The 23292-nt window shown below is 43.0% G+C and overlaps 1 protein-coding gene across 2 annotated transcripts in view; it reads right to left on the reverse strand.

Moving 5' to 3' along the window:
- LOC118360231 (phosphatidylinositol 3,4,5-trisphosphate-dependent Rac exchanger 1 protein-like) overlaps positions 1-23292 on the reverse strand; it is a 135144-nt gene that overhangs the window by 85086 nt on the left and 26766 nt on the right. For both annotated transcript variants that reach the window (XR_008083278.1, XM_052482564.1), the window contains exons 3-7: positions 23092-23214; positions 15965-16069; positions 14114-14215; positions 6336-6497; positions 308-441 (exon numbers count right to left, since the gene is read on the reverse strand). Coding sequence is in view for 1 of the 2 variants with exons in the window: in XM_052482564.1 (XP_052338524.1) it covers positions 308-441; positions 6336-6497; positions 14114-14215; positions 15965-16069; positions 23092-23214 (626 nt within the window). In the remaining variant the exon portion in view is untranslated. The remainder of the gene's footprint in view (positions 1-307; positions 442-6335; positions 6498-14113; positions 14216-15964; positions 16070-23091; positions 23215-23292) is intronic.

Below are 23292 nucleotides of genomic sequence, written 5' to 3' on the forward strand. Positions count from 1 at the left end.
ACATAAAATTGTGAAAATGTGTTACTCCTGCTCAGAAAAAAACGTGTTGGCAACTTTGAAAAAACAACAATTATACAGTGCTCAAGCACACACAGGTCGCAAGTATGCACACACACACACATTAGTTAGACTTGCATATAAAATGAGCTTGGTACACACTACACAAACAGGATTTGGCGATTTACTCAGTTTTTCCACGTCTGGCTTTCTTTCTATGGTGACTTCTCGTCAATGAATGAAAACACATTCCTGCCACTTTCCTGAGGTGCATGACTCCGTCACTCCTTCCCTTCCGACCCAATCTCACCTGGACTTCCTCTTGCAGTAGACCAGGAGGTTGTCAAACAGGAAGAAGACTCTCTCTTGGATGTTGCCGGCGGAGATCTTGAGCAGGTTGCCGTGGAGCAGCAGCTCGGTGCATATGTCAGTCAGATTGGTGCCCTGACAGTCAAGAGAGGACGGCAATTAGATCACTGGTGCCCGTCAATCTCTCAAATCAAATCGTATTTGTCACACGTTTCGTAAACAACAGGTGTAGACTAGAAGTGAAATGCTTACTTATGGGCCCTTCCCCAACAATGCAGAGGAACATTTAAAAAATAATAAACACAAGGGATAAATACAATGTTAGTAACGTTAACTTGGGTTAGAGTTAGTGCAAAAAAATGGTCAATACAAATAGGCTAGCTATTTAGTTAACTATTTAGCAGTCTTATGGCTTGGGTGTGGAAGCTGTTCAGGGTCCTGTCGGTTCCAGATTTGGTGCATCAAAACCTCTAGATGGAACAGTCGGACTTGGGTGACTGGAGTTTTGGAACATCGTCTGACACCGCCTGGTATAGAGGTCCTGGATGGCAGGGAACTCGGACCAATTGATGTACTGGGCCTTGTGGTAAGATGCCAAGCGGTTGCCATCCCAAACGGTGATGCAGCCAGTCAAGATGCTCTCAACGATGCAGCCACAGGAGTCACTAGTGCACGATGGGAACATCTCTTCGGGCCAAACCTTCCCCTAACCCGGACGGCGCTGGGACAATTGTGCGCCTTCCCATGGGTCTCCCGGTCGTGGCCGGCTGCGACAGAGCCTGGACTCGCCTCTTCCATGCTTCACTGTGGAAACCACACATGCAGAGATACTCCGTTCACCTACTCTGCGTCTCACAAAGACACAGTAGTTGGAACCAAAAATCTCAAATTAATGAACTTATGAACTTATCCTCTGCAGCAGAGGTAACTCTGGGTCTTCCTTTCCTGTGGCAGTCCTCATGAGAGCCAGCTTCATCATAGCGCTTGATAGTTTGAGAGACTGCACTTGAAGAAACTATCAGAGTTCTTGATTGACTGACACTCATGTCTTAAAGTAATGATGGATTGACATTTCTCTTTGCTTATTTGAGCTGTTCTTGCCATAAAATGGACTTGGTCTTTTACCAAATAGGGCTATCTTCTGAATAACACCCCTACCTTGTCACAACACAACTGATTGGCTCAAACGCATTAAGGAATAAATTCAACAAATTAACTTAAGGCACACCTGTTAATTGAAATGCATTCCAGGTGACTGCCAACAGTGTGCAAAGCTGACATCAAGGCAACATTGAATGTAATTTCATAGTTTTGATGTAGAAAACAGTCAAAACCCTGGAATGAGTAGGTGTGTCAATCTTTTGACTTGTGCTGTATGTATGTATGTATGTATGTATGTATGTATGTATGTATGTATGTATGTATGTATGTATGTATATAAGTCGGAAGTTTACAAACACTGTTTTTCAACCACTCCACAAATGTCTTGTTAACAAACTATAGTTTCGGCAAGTCGGTTAGGACATCTACTTTGTGTATGACAAGTAATTTCTTCAACAATTGTTTACAGACAGATTATTTCACTGTATCATAATTCCAGTAGATCAGAAGTTTACACACACTAAGTTGACTGTGCCTTTAAACAGCTTGGAAAATGCCAGAAAATGATGTCATGGCTTTAGAAGCGTCCGATAGGCTAATTGACATAATTTGAGTCAATTGGAAGTGTACCTGTGGATATATTTCAAGAACTACCTTCAAACTCAGTGCATCTTTCCATGACATCATGTGAAAATCAAAAGAAATCAGCCAAGACCTCAGAATTTTTTTGTAGACCTCCACAAGTCTGGTTCATCCTTGAACAATTTCCAAATGCCTGAAGGTACCACGTTCATCTGTACAAGAATAGTACGCAAGTATAAACACCATGGGACCACGCAGCTGTCATACCGCTAAGGAAGGAGACACGTTCTGTCTCCTAGAGATGAACGTACTTTGGTACGAAAAGTGCAAATCAATCCCAGAACAACAGTAAAGGACCTTGTGAAGATGCTGGAGGACACAGGTACAAGAGTGTCTATATCCACAGTAAAATGAGTCCTATATCGACATAACCTGAAAGCCCGCTCAGCAAGGAAGAAGCCACTGCTCCAAAACCGCCATACAAAAAGCCAGACTACAGTTTGCAACTGAACATGGGGACAAAAATGGTACTTTTTGGAGAAATGTCCTCTGGTCTGATAAAACAAAAATAGAACTGTTTGTCCATAATGACCATCGTTATGGTAGGAGGAAAAAGGGGGAAGCTTGCAAGCTGAAGAACACCATCCCAACCGTGAAGCACTGGGGTGGCAGCATCATGTTGTGGGGGTGCTTTGCTGCAGGAGGGACTGGTGCACTTCACAAAATAGATGGCTTCATGAGGATGGACAATTATGTGGATATATTGAAGCAACATCTCAAGACATCAGTCAGGAAGTTAATGCTTGGTCGCAAATGGGTCTTCCAAATGGTCAATGACTCCAGGCATACTTCCAAAGTTGTGGCAAAATGACTTAAGGACAACAAAGTCAAGGTATTCGAGTGGCCATCACAAAGCCCTGACCTCAAGCCTTTAGAAAATTTGTTGGCAGAACTGAAAAAGTGTGTGCGAGCAAGGAGGCGATTGGGCCAAAATTCACCCAACTTGTTGTGGGAAGCTTGTGGAAGGCTACCCGAAACATTTGACCCAGGTTAAACAATTTAAAGGCAACGCTACCAAATACTAATTGAGTGTATGTAACATTCTGACCCACTGGGAATGTGATGAAAGAAATAAAAGCTGAAAGAAATCACTCTACTAGTATTCTGATATTTCACATTCTTAAAATAAAGTGGTGATCCTAACTGACCTAAATCTGGGGAATTGTTACCAGGATTAAATGTCAGGAATTGTCAAAAACTGAGTTTAAATGTACTTGGCTAAGGTGTATGTAAACCACCGACTTCAACTGAATGTATACATGCATGTGGCATAATGTATTTACAGTTTAATTCATGTTTTCAAGTACTGCTGACAAGTAATGCCTTCTGATTCTTGTATAGAATGTATTGGATTCCTATGGTGTGTGTAAAATACTTATCTGAAAGTTGTACTGATTATAATGAGCTAATGCTAAGCTATTTGCCAGCTATGTGTGGCGCCATGTTTGTTGACATTATATAATGCATTCTGGGTATCACCTAAACGTCTGTTTTACAAAAGACGTTATAATGGAGCTGAAGGAATGGTTCACTCATCTTTCGTGTAAACTTCCGGAAGTGAATGAAGGGAAGGTAGCTGACACACCTCCTTCAACATGCACACCGCAAACAGACCAAACTCATCTAGTCCATCTTTGGTTGACACAAAAAACAGAGGCGCACACAAACTACCCCATCGTCGGATTACTTTTGTTTTCTAGAAAGTTTTTTACTCGATTATTTCGATCAATGGTGGGCTCACCCGTAATGTGACAAATTATAAATAGTAATTGCTATTAGCTAATTCATATTGTAGTTTCTGTCAGCCGAGAGTTAACTAACTATGACCACTTGTGTTACGTCAATCTTTCCTCAGTTAGCACTAAGACTAATGTAGCCTACATTTTCCGGTTCTGACGATTGTGTTATGCTGTCGCTACTTCTGTGAATGTCTGAACATTGCATCCAAAAATAAACTAGTCACATTCAGGACATAACTTTGTAAGGACTGTGCTTGTGCTAAAGGTTTCTGTGGAAAAAACAGTGTGGCTAGCTCACATGCTGACTGTTGCGTCAATCAAAACTGGACATTCTAAATAAGCATTCAGGCGCATTTCAGGCGCGTCTGAATACCTGGCTATTTCACTTGTCCTTCTTTAAGCCACCCACACGTTTTCAATTGAGAGATTCAACTTGTTTCATAACACATTATCATTCAGGCTACATATTAAAGTCTCTCTGATTAGCTTTGTAGCTTTAGAAGCTGGATAACATCATCCAGTATGTGCTAAAGGCTCTAATATGACTCGGTATGTGGCCAATTAACCTTTTTGACAACGTGGTTGAACTTTAGGTCCATTCATCACAATTTAGTCATTAGATGTGACATTTGTAAGTCAGTATTTTTAGGGTTATACACCATCACAAAATGTAAACAAGAAAGCTAAAGGGATTTTCAAAGGTTGACCAATGGGATTTCAGCTGTGACGTTAATCACGTATGGGGGTGCGTCTGAAATGGCACCCTAAGGGCCCTGGTCGAAAGTAGTGCACTATATAGGGCCCCCATACTCAACTGGAAGACCGGAACGGTGCCCGGAATGGGATCAATATGGACAGCAGGTTCCAAAATGTATTTATTTATTTTTTATTTGGTCGGGCTTCGACTCCTGGCATCATATAAACAAACATAAGACATGGAAGAATGCGTAGAACTGTAGGAAATCAGCTTAAAAAAGGAAAAACAATCTCTTCCCAAAGCAAAATGTGCAGAATTGTGGGAAATTAGCTTTGTGCATTTTTAATGTTCTCTCCACCAACAAGAGGTGTGTGAACAGTTTCGGGTCGAGTGGGTTGCGAGGTGGGGGTTTGTTACTACGATGATAAATTACATTATCCATCCGGACCTTTGACACCTAGGAAATGTGTGCGACAGGACCTTCTCAAATAGTACTTGGGTACCCCTTGATATAGGGAATAGTGCACAAAAATAGGTGCCATTTGAGGTCAGATGGATTCCAACCAGCCTAGCAGACATAAGGTTTCCCCCGATCAATCCAATTCCATGTTTAACTGGGCAGAAAGCCAGGTGGTTGATGTAGGGATAGTGGGGGCTGTCTGTCTATCAGGACAACGGTAATGCGGCTGGGTCTTGATTCCGCACTACTACATTCCCATTATGAGTGGAGAGGTAATTCAACTGGAACGTGGGGGAGTGGAGAAAGTAGAACTAACGGGCTAAAGATGGAGTGCTTACAGGGAGCAAGGAAGGGCAGTGCCTTTCATGAGACTGTGATACACTCTTGCGTATGTCCCATTACTCGTTCATCCTAATACTGCTAGGGGTCAATGCAAAGTGATATGAGAGAACCAATCGCAAACGCAGATGTCCAACTGCCCCCACGTCAGTAGGTAGAATTGAATTCGAGAAAAAAACGACAATCACATTCCTATATCAACACAACACATTGATCTGTGGAAGGGACCGCAATGACATCGTGACATTGGGCAGGGTGCCTGTTGGCCTTCCCTTGGCTCTTGAGCGAGTGGATTGTCCTCTCGGGGGCCAAGGGGAGTCAGGAGACATGGGCTCTGTTGTGGAGGGTGAGGGATGTGTGAAAAAAAGCACTGGGCACCTCACTCCACTCCACTCCCAAGCCCTATCCATGCACTGTGCACGCTGGTGATTTGGGAGGCTGGAGGAGCATTTTACCGTCACAGAAAATGAAATGGTGCTCAGTGGACTCTCAAACTGGCCAAAGCTTTATAGCAACAGCCGGGACAGAGTGGGGATGGGGTCAAGGAGGTGGACAGTGTGTGTGCGCGTGTGTGTGTGTGTGTCTGTGTGTGTACAGTATACGTGTGTGAGAGATCGAGCTAGAAAGAGAGTGGGGAAAATCCAATGACAAAACTCCAAACTCAGAGCTTCCCTTTTCCATCCCTTTCAGGTCACATGTCCCATTTCTATATAAAAGGAGAACCTTGCCCTTTTCTCTCTCTCCATCCATCTTCATCTGACTCTCATCCATCTTTATCTCAGACCTCTCAATCTTTCTCCTCACCTCCCACCCCTCTCTCGCTCGCATCCTTCTCATTTTTATATTACTCCTTCCTCCTTTCTCTCTTTTCACCTTCCATGTCCCTCTCACCCTTCTATCACCCCTCATCCTTATGGAACGCTTCTCTCCCCCCTTTTCTCACCTTTGAGCACTGTTCTCTGCCCTCACTCCCATCCGCTCTACCTCCATCAGTGGTGATCTTTAGGGTGCATCCTAGCACCATGGCCTAAAATAGGACAGTATCCCTCACCTCCCAGCCCTCGATGTGCGACTGTAGCTGCTCCAGGGCCTCCAATTTCTCCATCTGTCTCTTGGTCTCATTGATGTTGGAGCACACTGCCTTCATGGCCTGCAGGGCCTCCTCCACCGCAGGGTAGTCCGAGTGCTTCTTGGGCGTCCGCTTCAGCAGCTCCTAGTGGGGGGAGAGAGAGTAGGGAATAAAGACCATAAGGGGATGATGGCAAAGAGTCAAGATGTCTTCAGTAGTACTACAGTACATAAACAGTTTTTGTTTCAGATGTCATCCAGCGCACCGGGGCTGTTAAGCACCATGCTCATTATGTGGAAGTTGAATGTAGTAGTTGGAAAAGAGAGAAGTTGGACGTGGGGTGGAAAATGGCGATCATAAATAGTCTTCAACTGGCAGCTTCATGAAATCGCACCGGCAAAACACCAGTCTCAACGTCAACAGTTGAAGAGGCGACTCCGGGATCCCGGAGTCGCCTCTTCACTGTTGACGTTGAGACTGGTGTTTTGTGGGTACTATTTAATGGGGTGGCAGGTAGCCTAGTGATTAGAGTGTTGGGCCAGTAGATCGAATCCCGGAGCTGACAAGCTAAAAAATCTGTTCAGGGGCAGAACTGTTCTTAGGCTGTCATTATAAATAGGAATTTGTTCTTAACTGACTTGCCTAGTTAAATAAAGGTTCAATAAAAATTAAGCTGCCAGTTGAGGACTTGTGAGGCGTCTGTTTCTCAAACTAGACACTAATGTCCTTGTCCTGTTGCTCAGTTGTCTCTTTCTATTCTGGTTAGAACCAGTTTGTGCTGTTTTGTGAAGGGAGTAGTACACATTGTATGAGATCTTCAGTTTCTTGGCAATTTCTCTCGCGGAATAGCCTTCATTTCTCAGAACAAGAATAGACTGACGAGTTACAGAAGAAAGGTCTTTGTTTCTGGCTATTTTGAGCCTGTAATCAAACCCACAAATGCTGATGCTCCAGATACTCAACTAGTCTACAGAAGGCAAGTTGTATTGTTTTTTTAAATCAGAACAACAGTTTTCAGCCGTGCTATCATATTGCGAGTTTCCTAATGATCAATTAGCCTTTTAAAATGATAAACTTGGATTAGCTAACACAACGTGCCAATGGAACACAGGAGTGATTGTTGCTGATAATGGGCCTCTGTTTTAAAAAAAGGAATATCTACATAGGTGTACAATCTTCCATTTCCAGCTACAATAGTCATACTATATTTCTGATCAATTTAATGGACAACAAAACATGTGCTTATCTTTATTTTTTAAAAGACATTTATAAAAGTAACCCCAAACTTTTGAACGGTAGTGTATATATAAATGGAGGCAGGCAAATACCTTTTACTGAGCTGTGTGAATACAGACTGACAGGGGTGAGACAATTAATTGTAATTTATCTCAATGTTATTTTGTTGTTTACAGGTCTACTATCCTTCTGACCCTATGCAGTCAGGTCCTATCTACTATCCTTCTGACCCCATGTAGCCAGGTCCCATCTACTATCCTTCTGACCCCATGTAGCCAGGTCCCATCTACTATCCTTCTGACCCCATGTAGCCAGGTCCCATCTACTATCCTTCTGACCCCATGTAGCCAGGTCCCATCTACTATCCTTCTGACCCTATGTAGCCAGGTCCATCTACTATCCTTCTGTCCCTATGTAGCCAGGTCCCATCTACTATCCTTCTGACCCTATGTAGCCAGGTCCCATCTACTATCCTTCTGACCCTATGTAGCCAGGTCCCATCTACTATCCTTCTGACCCTATGTAGCCAGGTCCCATCTACTATCCTTCTGACCCTATGTAGCCAGGTCCCATCTACTATCCTTCTGACCCTATGTATCCAGGTCCCATCTACTATCCTTCTGACCCTATGTAGCCAGGTCCCACCTACTATCCTTCTGACCCTATGTAGCCAGGTCCCATCTACTATCCTTCTGACCCTATGTAGCCAGGTCCCATATACTATCCTTCTGACCCTATGTAGCCAGGTCCCATCTACTATCATCCTAACCCTATGTAGCCAGGTCCATCTACTATCCTTCTTACCCTATGCAGCCAGGTCCCGTCTATTATCCTTCTTACCCTATGCAGCCAGGCTCCATCTACTATCCTTCTGACCCTATGTAGCCAGGTCCCATCTACTATCCTTCTGACCCTATGTAGCCAGGTCCCATATACTATCCTTCTGACCCTATGTAGCCAGGTCCCATCTACTATCATCCTAACCCTATGTAGCCAGGTCCATCTACTATCCTTCTTACCCTATGCAGCCAGGTCCCGTCTATTATCCTTCTTACCCTATGCAGCCAGGCTCCATCTACTATCCTTCTGACCCTATGCAGCCAGGTCCCATCTATTAACCTTCTTACCCTATGTTGCCAGGTCCCATCTACTATCCTTCTGACCCTATGCAGCCAGGTCCCATCTACTATCATTCTGACCCTATGTAGCCAGGTCCCATGTACTTTTTAACTCCTCGCAAGTGTGGCCTGTTTGGTGTCTGCTGTGAAGGAATAACAAGTCAACTACTTGATTAATGAGGGCACGTCATCCAGCAAAGGCAGCAGTGCAGTTATCAACTATATGCACCATTTCTTCACCAACTAGGGAGTTGGGGAAACACGTGTGGACCCGAATTGTAATAACTGCAGTGGCCAAAACAAGAACAAGTTTGCACAAAGCTGACATCCTTCCTCCCACGGGGGGTCTGCCTGTACAAGCACCACCTGGACTGGATACAGCTAGACAAACTTACCTTTTTGAGAAGATCAGGGAGTTTTGTAACAAAGAGGCTATAGAGACGTCACATGCCCTGCACCAAAGTCAAAGGCAGGACAGAAACAGGATGTCCAAATATAGATTCCCCTGTTCATGCGTTGTTCGGACGATCCAGTCATCAGCACTATCTGCAGTGCCTCTCCTAACTCTCCTAACACACATGCATACGTTGCTGCTTCAATTTTTTATACTACTGCTCAGCCACTTTTACCCCTGATTGTATGCATATAACTAACTACCTTGTCTATCGCTGATATCGTTATTGATATTGTTCATGTTCATACTGCATATTATTTGATTTATATTGACACCTTCTGATATTGCTACTCCGCAAGTAACCATTTGGCTGGTTACTGTTTATGTACTGTACATGTGCACCTCACTCAGGTTTCAACGGCGGTTGCATGAACTTATGTATGGAATACTATGTGATAAATGCGTGTGTAACAGTATATAGAGTAAGCTAATGTACTGCTGTGAAGGCATTTGGGCAATGGTGTAAAGTACTACAGTAAAAATACTTCAAAGTACTACTTACGTATTTGTTGGGGGGTATCTGTACATTACTATTTATACTTTTGGCAACTTTACTTCACCACATTTCAAAAGAAAATAATGTCCTTTTCACTCATTTTCCCTGACACCCAAAGGTACTTGTTACATTTTGACAGGAAAATTGTCCAATTCACACTTATCAAGAGAACATCCCTGGTCATCCCTACTGCATCTGATCTGGAAGACTCATTAAACACAAATGCTTTGTTTGTAAATTATGTCTGCGTGTTGGAGTGTGCCCCTGGCTATCCGTCAATAAAAAAAATAAAAAAATTAAGCCGCCTGGTTTAATATAAAGAAATTTGAGATAAGTATCAAAAGAAAAAAGGAATAAAAATACAAAAATAATAAAAATACAAAAATAATTGTACTTAAGTATATTTAAAACAAAATACTTTTAGACTTTTACTCTAGTAGTATTTTCCTTCAGTCATTTTCTATTAGGGTATCTTTACATTTACTTAACCTCTCTGCGCACCGAACCCGTTAGCGGGATAAAATTCGACAACATACGGTGATCGCTACATAAATAGTCATATTAAACATTCATGAAAATACAAGTGTCTCACAAGTTTCGAAAGCCTACAATATTGCTAATCCAACTGCGTTGTCAGATTTAAGAAAGGATTTACTGCTAAAGAATACGATGCGATTATCTGAGGATAGAGCCCCATAAAAAACAACTATTTCAACCAGCACAGGCGTAACAAAATCACAAACTGCAATAAAATAAATAGCTTACCTTTGACGATCTTCCTCTGTTTACAATCCCAATGCTCATTGTTACACAATGAATGGTCTTTTGTTTGATAAAATCCATTTTTTTAGCCTAACATTTTGTGAACCGCTTGTGTTGTGAATTCCGTCTCATTCCATTTCGATGACATAATTGATGTAAATACACACACAAAACGTGACTTTTCCAGTCATGTTTGGTTTCATTGTAATCAACTGGTTTGTTTGTAACACAACCAAATGTGATGGGTCATTTCGCGGGACGTATTGACTGAAAGAAACCGATTTGAAAATAACAAGTAATGACATCATTGTGCACCAATGATATGACCGCTGTTTCGTTGATTGACTGTTGATTGACTTTTAACCCAATGACCACTGATCGTCTTGAAATCTAGCTGGGTAGATAGCCAATGAGCTGAGGTAAACGGCAATATGTAATGTTTATGTGTTGGAAGACCAACCCATGTAGTAAACTCCGGCGTAAAGAGGGTCATTCGCCATTGAAGTTTCATACTGGAAGGAGCAACGCATGTTACGCACAGCATTGTTTTGGTAAAGCGCATTTTCAGCTGTTTATATATATTAATCAGTATGGCGACTAAGTCAGGGAAAGCTAAATCTAGGTCTAGATATATATATAGATGTACACACAATTTTAGAAGAAATTGATCGGGAAAGTGAGACAGATTGTTGGAGGACGATTAATTTAGCGATTCCCAAATGGAGGAATATATTTTGAAAGGAGAGGACATCGTTTTGGACTGGTAAGTTCTTCTCATGCTAATGCCGTTGTTTGAAATTAATAATATAAAATATTATTTGTGATTTTTTTTATTTGAGTAGCAATATATAAAAATGTAATGTAATGAAATGTGAGATCAGTGTGTCTGCCGCCCCAACCCAGCCTCACATGAAATAGCCTATTTGAGGCTGTTGAGGGAGGGGGGCAGGCCCACAACAATGGCCAAAGTGAAATGGAGACAGTAGATCTAGCTGAAATGTCATAATATAAAATAGACAGTAGATCTAGCTGGTCTGTCATAATGTAAATGAGACAGTAGATCTAGCAGGTCTATAATAATATATTCAACCTTATGTTCCCTGTACTCTTTATATATCTGTTTATTATACATGTTGATACAGGGCTCATATGTGAAACTATTCTAACTGAACATTTTCTTTCACAGTGACACTGACTCCGAATGGCCAAAAGGGCACAGCATGGAGGCGTCGTTGTGTTCTTTGCTAAATGAAGTCCCCCATCACCTGCATCACATGCTTGGTGACCCTCTGCTTTACAGCAGAAAGAGACTGCTATGGCACCTGACATCAGCAGCACAATATTGTGTAGAGGACTGAAGTTTTTCCAAATATTGAAAGTTTTATTTTGTAAATGTTAAGCATTTTTTTCTTCATGTTTTTTCTCCATTTTTTTTTTTTTTGGGGGGGGGGGCGGGGGTGTTAGAATACCATTTTGGTATTTTGTATATAGTTCAACTTCACCAATGTGGCCACTTGGGTACATTTGAGCTACTTGTGTGGGACACCTGGGTGACTTCATGATAAATGTCATGTAGCACACTCAAGAGGTTAATGCATTTCTGTGATTATTTAGCTAGTAAATAAATGATTGGTGTATGGATGATTCATAGTTTAGGCTGGGTCCGTGCAGATAACCAACGATTTACAAATGTTTGGAATGAGACTGATGTGAGGTAAAGAATAATTAATTAATAGAAGACTAATTAATCAGATATTAAATATCTGAAGAGTTCTATTAGGAAAATTCAAACTTTGTAATCTGAAGATTTTCCATGGCGCCCCGACTTCTTAGTTAATTAAATTTACATGATTAGTTTAATCATGTAATAATAATTACAGAGAACTGATTTGATAAATAAGTATTCACCTTTAATGATGCCTAAGACACGACAGCATCATCTAATATTTAGAAAATATTTTTTTTATCTGGACACCGTTTATCTATAATTTTTCCTTATTGTAGGCTACTTCCACTTTTAGTCTTAATCTTTACTACACTAGTCACTGTTTAGCACATGACCTCACATGTGAATCCTTAAAGAGATGGGTGGGACTGGCTTAAGAGGGTGAACAATGCTGAATGGGTGTTGACAAAGGAGAGCTCTCCAGTAGATACCATAACATTCAAAAGGCCCTTTTCTCAAAAGTGAGTTTTCAAGTTTAACCAACATTCAAAGCAGAATTACTTTCCCATTGTGAAAATTTGAGATTTTTAGTTCCAACCGCTGTGTTTTTGTGAGACGCAGAGTAGGTGAAGATGATCTCTGCATGTGTAGTTCCCATTGTGAAGCATGGAGGAGGTGGTGTGGCGGTGCTTTGCTGGTGACACTGTCAGTGATTTATTTAGAATTCAAGGCATATTTAACCAGCATGGATACCACAGCATTCTGCAGCGATACATCAACCCATCTGGTTTGTGCTTAGTGGGACTATCATTTGTTTTTCCAACAGCACAATGGCCCAACACACCTCCAGGCTGTGTAAGGGCTTTTTGACCAATAAAGAGTGATGGGTGCTGCATAAGATGACCTGGCCACCACAATCACTCGACCTCAACCCAATTGAGATGGTGTGGGGTGATTTGAACTGCAGAGTGAAGGAAAAGCAGCCAACAAGTGCTCTGTATTTTATGTGAACTCCAGCTGGAAAAGCATTCCAGGTTAAGCTGGTGGAGAGAATGCCAAGAGTGTGCAAAACTGTCAATCAAGGCAAATGTTGGCTAATTTGAAATATAAAATATATTTGTTTAACACCTTCGGTTAGTAGATGATTCCATATGTGTTATTTCATAGTTTTGTTGTCATCACTATTATTCTACAATGTAGAAATTTATACACCCTTGAATGAGTAGGTGTCCATACTTTTGACTGGTACTGCATTTCAAATATTACATTAGATCCTATACATTACCCAAATTAAACATTTATCATCATATGATCCTGCCCATTCACACAAAACTCAATATATAATTCTTAAACAATTTATTAGTGTGGTAAGGCAGACAATATGCCTAACAGTGCACTCTGGCTGCTTCATAAGTGGTCTGGATCACAAACAATGATTTTAACGCTATACGAAGGCTTTGGGAAATGCGGCACAGGGCCAAGCTTGCCAAAACCATCTTAAGGCGAAGTTCAGCATTAGAACCATAGGTTCTAACGATGAACCAAGATGATTTTAGGAAACCAGGCTCTGGTCTTTACGCAAGGTTGCGCATCAGAGTTTCAAAAGGATGTGTCATATCCTATAGGTCCGTGGACAGAGCTTTTTTATATAATACCTTATTATTGATGTAGCTTATAGGCTTCATCACAAATGACCAGATCCTGACATAGACAAAACTAAAAACGGTTCTCTATTGGTCATGACCACTGTATATGGTAATGATGTGCACATTTACCAGGACAAATGTAAAAACTGCAGTGGAACTGGCTTTCTTGTCATTTAATATTTACTTTAGACAGTAAAAACTACAAAAAATAAACCGTTTGGGTTGTCTGATTTCAGATTCAAATCAAGTAATCAAAGAATGACTTTTTTATATATATATGTTGACATCTAATAGGAAGTATTAATTGGTCGTAAAGTACACTGCCCCTCTGACTTGGAGGCAGGACTGAGTTACATTCTCCTTGGGGTCAGCAGGACCTTACCTTCAGTAAGAGGGGGTACTTGCAGATTCTCTGAATGGGTGATAGCAGGTGCCCCTCCAGGGGAATGTCTGTGCTCTTCTTCCCTCCCAACAGCATACAGTGCTGGAACACAGAAAGATTTGAACAAAAACTAATTTATTAATGTGGGACATCTACGGTCATGTAAAATGACACATTTCCTTTTTGTGATTCTTTACTATTCTTCTCAAACTAACTTGGTTACTCCACTAAAATGATCATGTAAAATGGTTAAGGGCAAGAAGCAAAATCCAAAACACCATAGAAAGTCTCAGCCGCATTAATGACCTCCATGGGGGACGGGTGGCATACTGGAACAAAAGTCATGCTTCAAAGATTAAACCGAGAAATCAGTTTGGTGGTGAAACACTTCTGAGGAGAATTATTCAGCTGCATGAGAGAGAGAAAGGAAATAAAGCTGGAGGGTTTACTCTTCTCTGTGCTCTAAGTCCCCAAGACTAAGCAAGGGCAGCATTCACCAGACCAAAGTAGATACACCAGAATACTACAGTGGAGAAAACAGAAAGCACATCATTGGTCGGTATAGGGCACGTATTTCCTTTTAATCACAATCCACTGCATCCGCCTATGTCGCACTTTCGCATGTTTGTCAGACCATGAGACATCTCGGTCTTCTCACAAGATCGTCTGTAGCATCCGAACAGTTTGGCCTACAAATTACTATTATGACCCATCTATGAGACTCTCACAAACACGATGGTGTTGTCCATTTTGCTCAACGACCTCCATAACTGTCAGGAGACTCGTCTGAGGTCGGTATAGCCGATCTGCCAACTTCTGTCTGGGATACACAGTAATATGACCCATCTGTGCAAAGGTGGGACTCTAGAATGTCAACAGGCCTCACAAGACACATCTGAAGAAACCCCGGTACCAGTTGAAAAAGGAATGGGTTGTGACCCGATTCAGGAAACTAGGCGTATGTCTCAAGTCACGACTTCACAGGAGAGCCCTTTGAATCTAAAAAAAATAGTTATATCAAAATGTGTTTTTTGGTGGAAATGCCTTCTTGAACATGTGAACTTTCATGTGCCTTAATATCAAACTTGTATGCCATCTGTAAATACAAATAAAATTGTTAACCTTCCCACTAGCCATGATTGGCTGAGACAATGAGTGGGTTGGACATGCCGAGAGATGAGTTTGGATTGGTCTGCCATATAGAAGGCTTTGGTCTATTTGAGCTCTTCAGTCTGTTTTGGTAATGCTGTCGAACGCGACATTAACAAAAATGTATTGTGTCGTGGAGCTGCATAAGTGTTCTCCACTTTCTGAAGGATCAAGTTTTGAAATCAATGGAATTAGAGTATGATAGTTAAAGAGATGGAGAAAACACCTGTCTCCAGATGACATCTTCAAACTAAGGGCAACCGTGGTCCTGACAGGGAGAGGCGTCCATCATGCATGATGATGTATACAGGTAAGATAGTCTAGCGTTCGCTAGCTAACATTAGCTAGTCAGACAAAAATGTAACTTGAGTAGAAGTACCCCATGTCATTTTACACTAGCAGCCTGGGAGAAAATGTACAGAACACAACTAGAGCAAGTTCAGGTCAGTCAATAACCAGACGGAGGAAGCACATCGGGGTCAACAAGGCTCAGATCTTCCATCCAGCTGTGCCAATGCACTGCAGCTGGCACCGAGCATGACATCACCATTGGAAGCACAGTCAAAGGAAGTTCCTGTGTTCATTGTTCATAAGCGGAAGAAGAGTTGACATGATGAGAGAGATGGTGATAATAGACAGAGAAAGAGACAAAAAGGAGATGCGTGAAAAGGAGACAAATTGCGTGAGCGGTGGGATCCTCACCAGGAGGAAGGTCCTGATTTCGGGGATCTTGTTGAGCTCCATCAGCAGCCGCAGGGCCTTCTCGTTGTTACTGCAGTACTCCCCATACACAGAGAACCGCCCCTTCTGAAAGTCGGAGGAAGAATCAACAAGTCATTCAGTGCCCGATCTGATGTAGCTAGTGGATATACTGTACGGTCAAATAGGCCACTGAAGGCTTTCCTCGTGAACACTTACATGATAGCTGTGATAAACATAGATGCATTATTCATCTACCAGTAGAAACAATGTATAGGCAATCACTCTCTCAGCATTCAATTTAGGCTACAGCCCCAAACTCCAGATAGACCCCTGTGTTGTACCCTCGCATTTAGGAAGTGAAACCAGATTCAGTGCTGGGCACTGCACTCTACGGTTGGTTCCCGAAATGCTGCTGCCGTCACCCGAAACAGAGCAGGAAATTCAATCCTAGCCCGAGTGTGCAAGGTTAGCATAACTTCACAACCAACAAAAATTACGCTCACTCTCTCAAAAGCCGGATGTGTGCTTTTAAAAAGATTTGTTTTCGTTCGCCATTAAAATATTGAGCATGAGGTAAGAATGCTGCACATCAGGCATCCAATGTTAAAAACACGATGTAATTGTGAAAATTCTAATGGGACAAAGTATTGTAAAAGGTAACCATCTTGACAAGGTGCTCCATTGGTCTCAGTATCTCCCTCTGCTTCCCTGTCGCTCTCTCTCACCCCTGCTCTCTTTTCTAAATTCCAACTCTCACAGCTTTTTGGATACATTGACTTGATATACTAACTCAAGAAGCTAGGCTGCTATATAGTCTAATCTAGCCTTCCATCCTCCAAATTTCATGACGGTGTCAGGTCCACACGGCAATGCAGCGGGGGATTTTTTTGGACCAGGGCTTTGCTGCCCAACACACACACACACACACACACACACACACACACACACACACACACACACACACACACACACACACACACACACACACACACACACACACACACACACACACACACACACACACACACACACACACACACACACACACACACACACACACACACACACACACACACACACACACACACACACACACAGCAAGGTGACTGGAAACATGACCGAATACAAACAGTGTAGCTATTCCCTCCGCAAGGCAATCAAACAAGCTAAGCGTCAATATAGAGACAAAGTAGAGTCGCAATTCAAAGGCTCAGACATGAAAGGTATGTGGCAGGGTCTAAATTCAATCACGGACTACAAAATTAAAACCAGCCCCGTCGCGGACCACGATGTCTTGCTCCCAGACAAACTAAACAACTTCTTTGCTCGCTTTGAGGACAATACAGTGCCACTAACACGGCCCTCTACCAAAACCTGTGGGCTCTCCTTCACTGCAGCCAACGTGAGTAAAACACTTAAACTTGTTATCCATCGCAAGATTGACAGCCCAGACGGCATCCCCAGCCGCGTCCTCAGTGCATGTGCAGACCACCTGGCTGGTGTGTTTACGGACATATTCAATCAATCCTTATCCCGGTCTGATGTTCCCACCTGCTTCAAGAGGACCACCATTGTTACTGTTCTCAAGAAAGCGAAGGTAACTGAGCTAAATGACAATTGCCCCGTAGCACTCACTTCCATCATCATGAAGTGCTTTGTGAGACTTGTCAAGGACCATATCACCTCCATCCTACCTGACACCCTAGACCCACTCCAATTTGCTAACCGCCCCAATAGGTCCACAGACGACGCTATCACACTGCCCTAACCCATCTGGACAAGAGGAACACCTATGTAAGAATGCTGTTCATCGACTACAGCTCAGCATTTAACACCGTAGTCCCCTCCGACGTCGTAATTAAGCTAGAGGCCCTGGGTCTCGACCCCGCCCTGTGCAACTGGGTCCTGAACTTCCTGACGGACTGCCCCCAGGAGGTGAGGGAAGGAAACAACATTTCCACCCAACTGATCGTCAACACTGGGGCCCCACAAGGGTGCGTTCTCAGCCCTCTCCTGTACTCCCTGTTCACCCATGACTGCGTGGCCATGCACGCCTCCAACTCAATCATCAAGTTTGCAGACGACACTAGATTGGTAGGCTTGATTACCAACAACAACGAGACGGCCTACAGGGAGGGGGTGAGGGCCCTCGGAGTGTGGTGTCAGGAAATAATCTCACACGTCAACAAAACAAAAAGGAGATGATCGTTGACTTCAGGAAACAACAGAGGGAGCACCGACCTATCCACATCCACGGGACAGTTGTGGAGAAGGTGGAAAGTTCCTCGGCGTACACATCAATGAAATGGTCCACCCACACAGACAGCGTGGTGACGAAGGCGGCAACAGCACCTCTTCAACCTCAGGAGGCTGTAGAAATTTGTCTTGTCACCAAAAACACACAAACTTCTACAGGTACACAATCGAGAACATCCTGTCGGGCTGTATCACCGCCTGGTACGACAACTGCTCCGCCCACAACCGTAAGGCTCTCCAGAGGGTAGTGAGGTCTGCACAAAGTATCACCAGGGGCAAACTACCTGCCCTCCAGGACCCCTACAACCCATGATGTCACAGGAAGGCCAAAATTATCATCAGGACAAGAATCCCCCGAGCCACTGCCTGTTCACCCCACTATCATCCAGAAGGAGAGGTCAGTACAGGTGCATCAAAGCAGGGACCGAGAGACTGAAAATCAGCTTCTATCTCAAAGGCCATCAGACTGTTAAACAGCCATAACTAAACATTGAGTGGCTGCTGTCAACATACTGAATCATTTCTAGCCACTTTAATAATAAAAAATGTATGTAATAAACGTATCACTAGCCAATTTAAACAATGCCACTTTATATAATGTTTACATACCCTACATTACTCATCTCATATGTATATACTGAACTCTACGATTCATACCATCTACTGCATCTTGCCTATGCCGTTCGGCCATCGCTCATTCATATATTTTTATGTACATATTCTTATTCATTCCTTTACACTTGTGTGTATAAGGTAGTTGTTGTGAAATTGTTAGTTATTACTGCATGGTCGGAACAAGAAGCACAAGCATTTTCCTATACTCGCATTAACATCTGCTAACCATGTGTATGTAAAAAATACATTTTGATTTGATAGGTAATTTTTCCAACAATTGTTTACAGACAGATTATTTCAATTATATATAATTCACTGTATCACAATTCCAGGGGGTCAGAAGTTTACATACACTAAGTTGACTGTGCCTTTAAACAGCTTGGAAAATTCCAGAAAATTATGTCATGACTTTAGAAGCTTCAGATGGGCTAATTGACAACATTTGAGTCAATTGGAGGTATACCTGTGGATGTATATCAAGGCCTACCTTCAAACTCAGTGCCTCTTTGCTTATTTTTTTTCTCTCCATATCCCCGGATTCCTATCGCAAGCTCTGAACCTTCTCACCTTCCGACCTTCGCAGCTAACGTCCCCTGAATGCTAGCTGTCTAGAGCACAACGGACTGTTGGCTTACGAGGCACATCGAATACATTCCGAAGCCACTAGCTAGCAGTCAGCTATCCTTTGCTAGCGGTCATCAGCTACCTTTATCCCGGACAACTCTCGCCAGTCTGTACAGCGCGACTCAAACCAGAGTTAGTCTGACTTATTCTTCTCCATATCTCCAGATTCCTACCGCAAGCTCTGAATCTATTTTTTTAATTACATTTTTATTATGATGTATATTTTTTTTCACCTGGAATTATAGTAGCTAACGACCCCTGAACACACAGCCGCTAATCTGCGGCCTGCTAGCTATCTAAAGCACATTGGACTGCTGGCTTAAGAGGCCCTTCGGACATATTTCTTCGGCGACACTATAAAATATTTTGCCAATTGGCCAGGTTTACCACACGGAGCCCTGCTGATCCGTCCGCTCATGTAACTGCACGAGGGGGCCACAACAGACTTTCCTCCGTCGCATCATCCCTCTAAGGCCTTTCTGTTAGCCTGCTAGCCCCGTGCCGCTAGCTGCTTGAAGCCACGCACTGGACTTGTATGATCACCCGGCTACGCATGCCTTTCCCTAACTTCACCATGCCGTGTCGATTGCTGTACTGGTTTGTAACTATTGTTTTATTTCACTGTAGAGCCTCCAGCACTGCTCAACACGCCTCGGCTAACAATTCAGTTCCACCCCCCACACACGCAGCGACATCACCTGGTTTAAATGCTATTTCTAGAGACAATATCTCTTTCATTATCACTATATGCACAGGTTTACCCCCACTGTATTCACATCCTACTATACCTTTGTCTGTACGTTATGCCTTGAATATATTCTACCGTGCCCAGATATCTGCTCCTTTTACTCTCTGTTCTGAACGTACTAGGCGTCCAGTTCTGTTAGCCTTTAGCCGTACCCTTATCCTACTCCTCCTCTGTTGATGTAGAGGTTAATCCAGGCCCTGCAGTGTCTACCTTCACTCCCATCCCCCAGGCTCTCTCATTTGTTGACTTCTGCAACCGTAAAAGCCTTGGTTTCGTGCATGTTAACATTAGAAGCCTCCTCCCTAAGTTTGTTTTATTCACTGCCCTAGCACACTCCACCAATCCGGATGTCCTAGCCGTGTCTGAATCCTGGCTTAGGAAGACCACCAAAAACCTTGAAATTTCCATTCCTAACTATAACATTTTCAGACAAGATAGAACTGCCAAAGGGGGCGGTGTTGCAATTTACTGCAAAGATAGAACTTTGCAGGTTGTCTTACTATCCAGGTCTGTACCCAAACAATTTGAGCTTCTACTAAAAATGTACCTTTCCAGAAACAAGTCTCTCACTGTTGCCACTTGCTATAGACCACCCTCTGCCCCCAGCTATGCCCTCGACACCATATGTGATCTGATTGCCCCCCATCTATCTTCTGAGCTCGTGCTGCTAGGTGACCTAAACTGGGACATGCTTAACACACCGGCCATCCTACAATCTAAGCTTGATGCCCTCAATCTCACACAATTTATCAATGAACCTGCTACAGACCTATATCTATCCTACATCTCTAAGGTATTCGAAAGCCAAGTTAACAAACAGATTACTGACCATTTTGAATCACATCGTACCTTCTCCGCTATGCAATCTGGTTTCCGAGCTGGTCATGGGTGCACCTCAGCCACGCTCAAGGTCCTTAACGATATCATAACCGCCATCAATAAGAGACATTACTGTGCAGCTGTACTCATCGACCTGGCCAAGGCTTTCGACTCTTTCAATCACCACATTCTTATTGGCAGACTCAATAGCCTTGGTTTCTCAAAGGATTGCCTCGCCTTGTTCACCAACTACTTCTCTGATAGAGCTCAGTGTGTCAAATCGGAGGGCCTGTTGTCCGGACCTCTGGCAGTCTCTATGGGGGTGCCACAGTGTTCAATTGTCGGACCAACTCTCTTCTCTGTATACATCAATGATGTTGCTCCTGCTGCTGAGGATTCTCTAATCCACCTCTACGCAGACGACACCATTCTGTATACTTCTGGCCCTTCTTTGGACACTGTGTTAACTAACCTCCAGACGAGCTTCAATGCCATACAACTCTCTTTCTGTGGGCTCCAACTGCTCTTAAACTAAAATAAAACTAAATGCATGCTATTCAACCGATCATTGCCTGCACCTGCCCGCCCATCCAGCATCACTACTCTGGACGGCTCTGACTTAGAATACATGCGTGGGTAACTACAAATACCTAGGTGTCTGGCTAGACTGTAAACTCTCCTTCCAGACTCACATCTCCAATCAAAAATTAAATCTAGAATCTGCTTCCTATTTCGCAACAAAGCATCCTTCACTCATGCTGCTAAACATACCCTCGTAAAACTGACCATCCTACCGATCCTTGATTTTGGCGACGTCATCTATAAAATAGCCTCCAACACTCTACTCAGCAAACTGGATGTAGTCTATCACAGTGCCATCCGTTTTGTAAACCAAAGCCCCATATGTGGAATACTTGGGATGCCTCTCACTTTCTCAGGTACTACTACACAGCCCAATTTACTATAACTTATTGAAAAACCTTATTATAGAATATTTTAGTTGGGTAAAAAAAATGACAGGTGAGTCTCTCAATCATTGAAATTCTGAAGTTGGAAGATGTTAATTGAGAAGTTTAAGGCATTTCGAAATCCGTTCAATTGATACAACAAACAATGATAATACTGACCGATTTCTGTTTTGACTACAGGAGCTTTCCCTTTGAACAAACACCATTTGCAGCATACTTTCCGTCAACTGAATGAATGTTCCATTCAATGTCTCTTATTCTACAAAGTCCCCTCAGTGTGTCCGTGACTTGTCCTATTGATGACTGACACTCTCTCTTCCCCCAACAAAGGCACTTATTGGTTGTCCCCAAGGGCCAAATTAGTTCAAAAAGGGTGGGATAAGGAGGAGGGAGGAAGAGAAGGTGGGAGGAGGAAATAAATCTGCTGAAGGGGATGTAAGTAAGCATCTCACCGTAAGGTTGTATTCACCTGTTCGGCGAATTTGACAAATACATTTTGATTTGATGCCAGTGACAGGGGCCTTGCATAGGGCTGGCAGGCAACAGATATTGTATCTGATTTAATTAGGCAAGTCAGATAAGAACAAATTCTTATTTTCAATGATGGCCTAGGAACAGTGGGTTAACTGCCTTGTTCAAGGGCAGAACGACAGATTTTTACCTTGTCAGCTCAGGGATTCGATCTTGCAACCTTTCAGTTACTAGTCCAACGATCTAACCACTAGGCTACCTGCCACCCCAGATAGAGGGGTCTTTCTGGTTAACAGGATACAGGCTTTTTGAGGGACTGGGGGAGTGAAATGGGGGGAATTTGGGAGGGGGAGGAGAGCAAGTGGATTGTGTATACTATGTGAAAGAGAGAGTTGGAGGGCTTTTACATTCTCAGCCATCTTGAAGGTTAATCCTCAACAAGTAGAGCTGACTGTATGTGTGTGTGTGTGTGTGTGTGTGTGTGTGTGTGTGTGTGTGTGTGTGTGTGTGTGACTGTGTTTATGATCATGCCGGTCTGTGTGTGTGTGAGACTGTGTTTATGATCATGCCGGTCTCTGTGTGTGTATACACGTGTGTGTGTGTGAATGGAAGTGTGTGTCACTCACAAACTGGAGGAAGACGTGTCCAAGGCCGTGCCCAGGCTGCGGCTCCGGCTGCAGGCTGGCCTCCACTGCAGACAGAACCTCTTTGTGAACGTCCAGGATGGACTCGATGTTGGAAAACAGGGTCTGTGGTAGCAGACACATACACTCCCAGTACTTCAGTCATTTCAACGCTTCACTTTGTATTCAAAATTGTGACACACA

The sequence above is a fragment of the Oncorhynchus keta genome, chromosome 27, assembly GCF_023373465.1.
Source record: "Oncorhynchus keta strain PuntledgeMale-10-30-2019 chromosome 27, Oket_V2, whole genome shotgun sequence".
NCBI classification, from domain to species: Eukaryota; Metazoa; Chordata; class Actinopteri; order Salmoniformes; family Salmonidae; genus Oncorhynchus; species Oncorhynchus keta.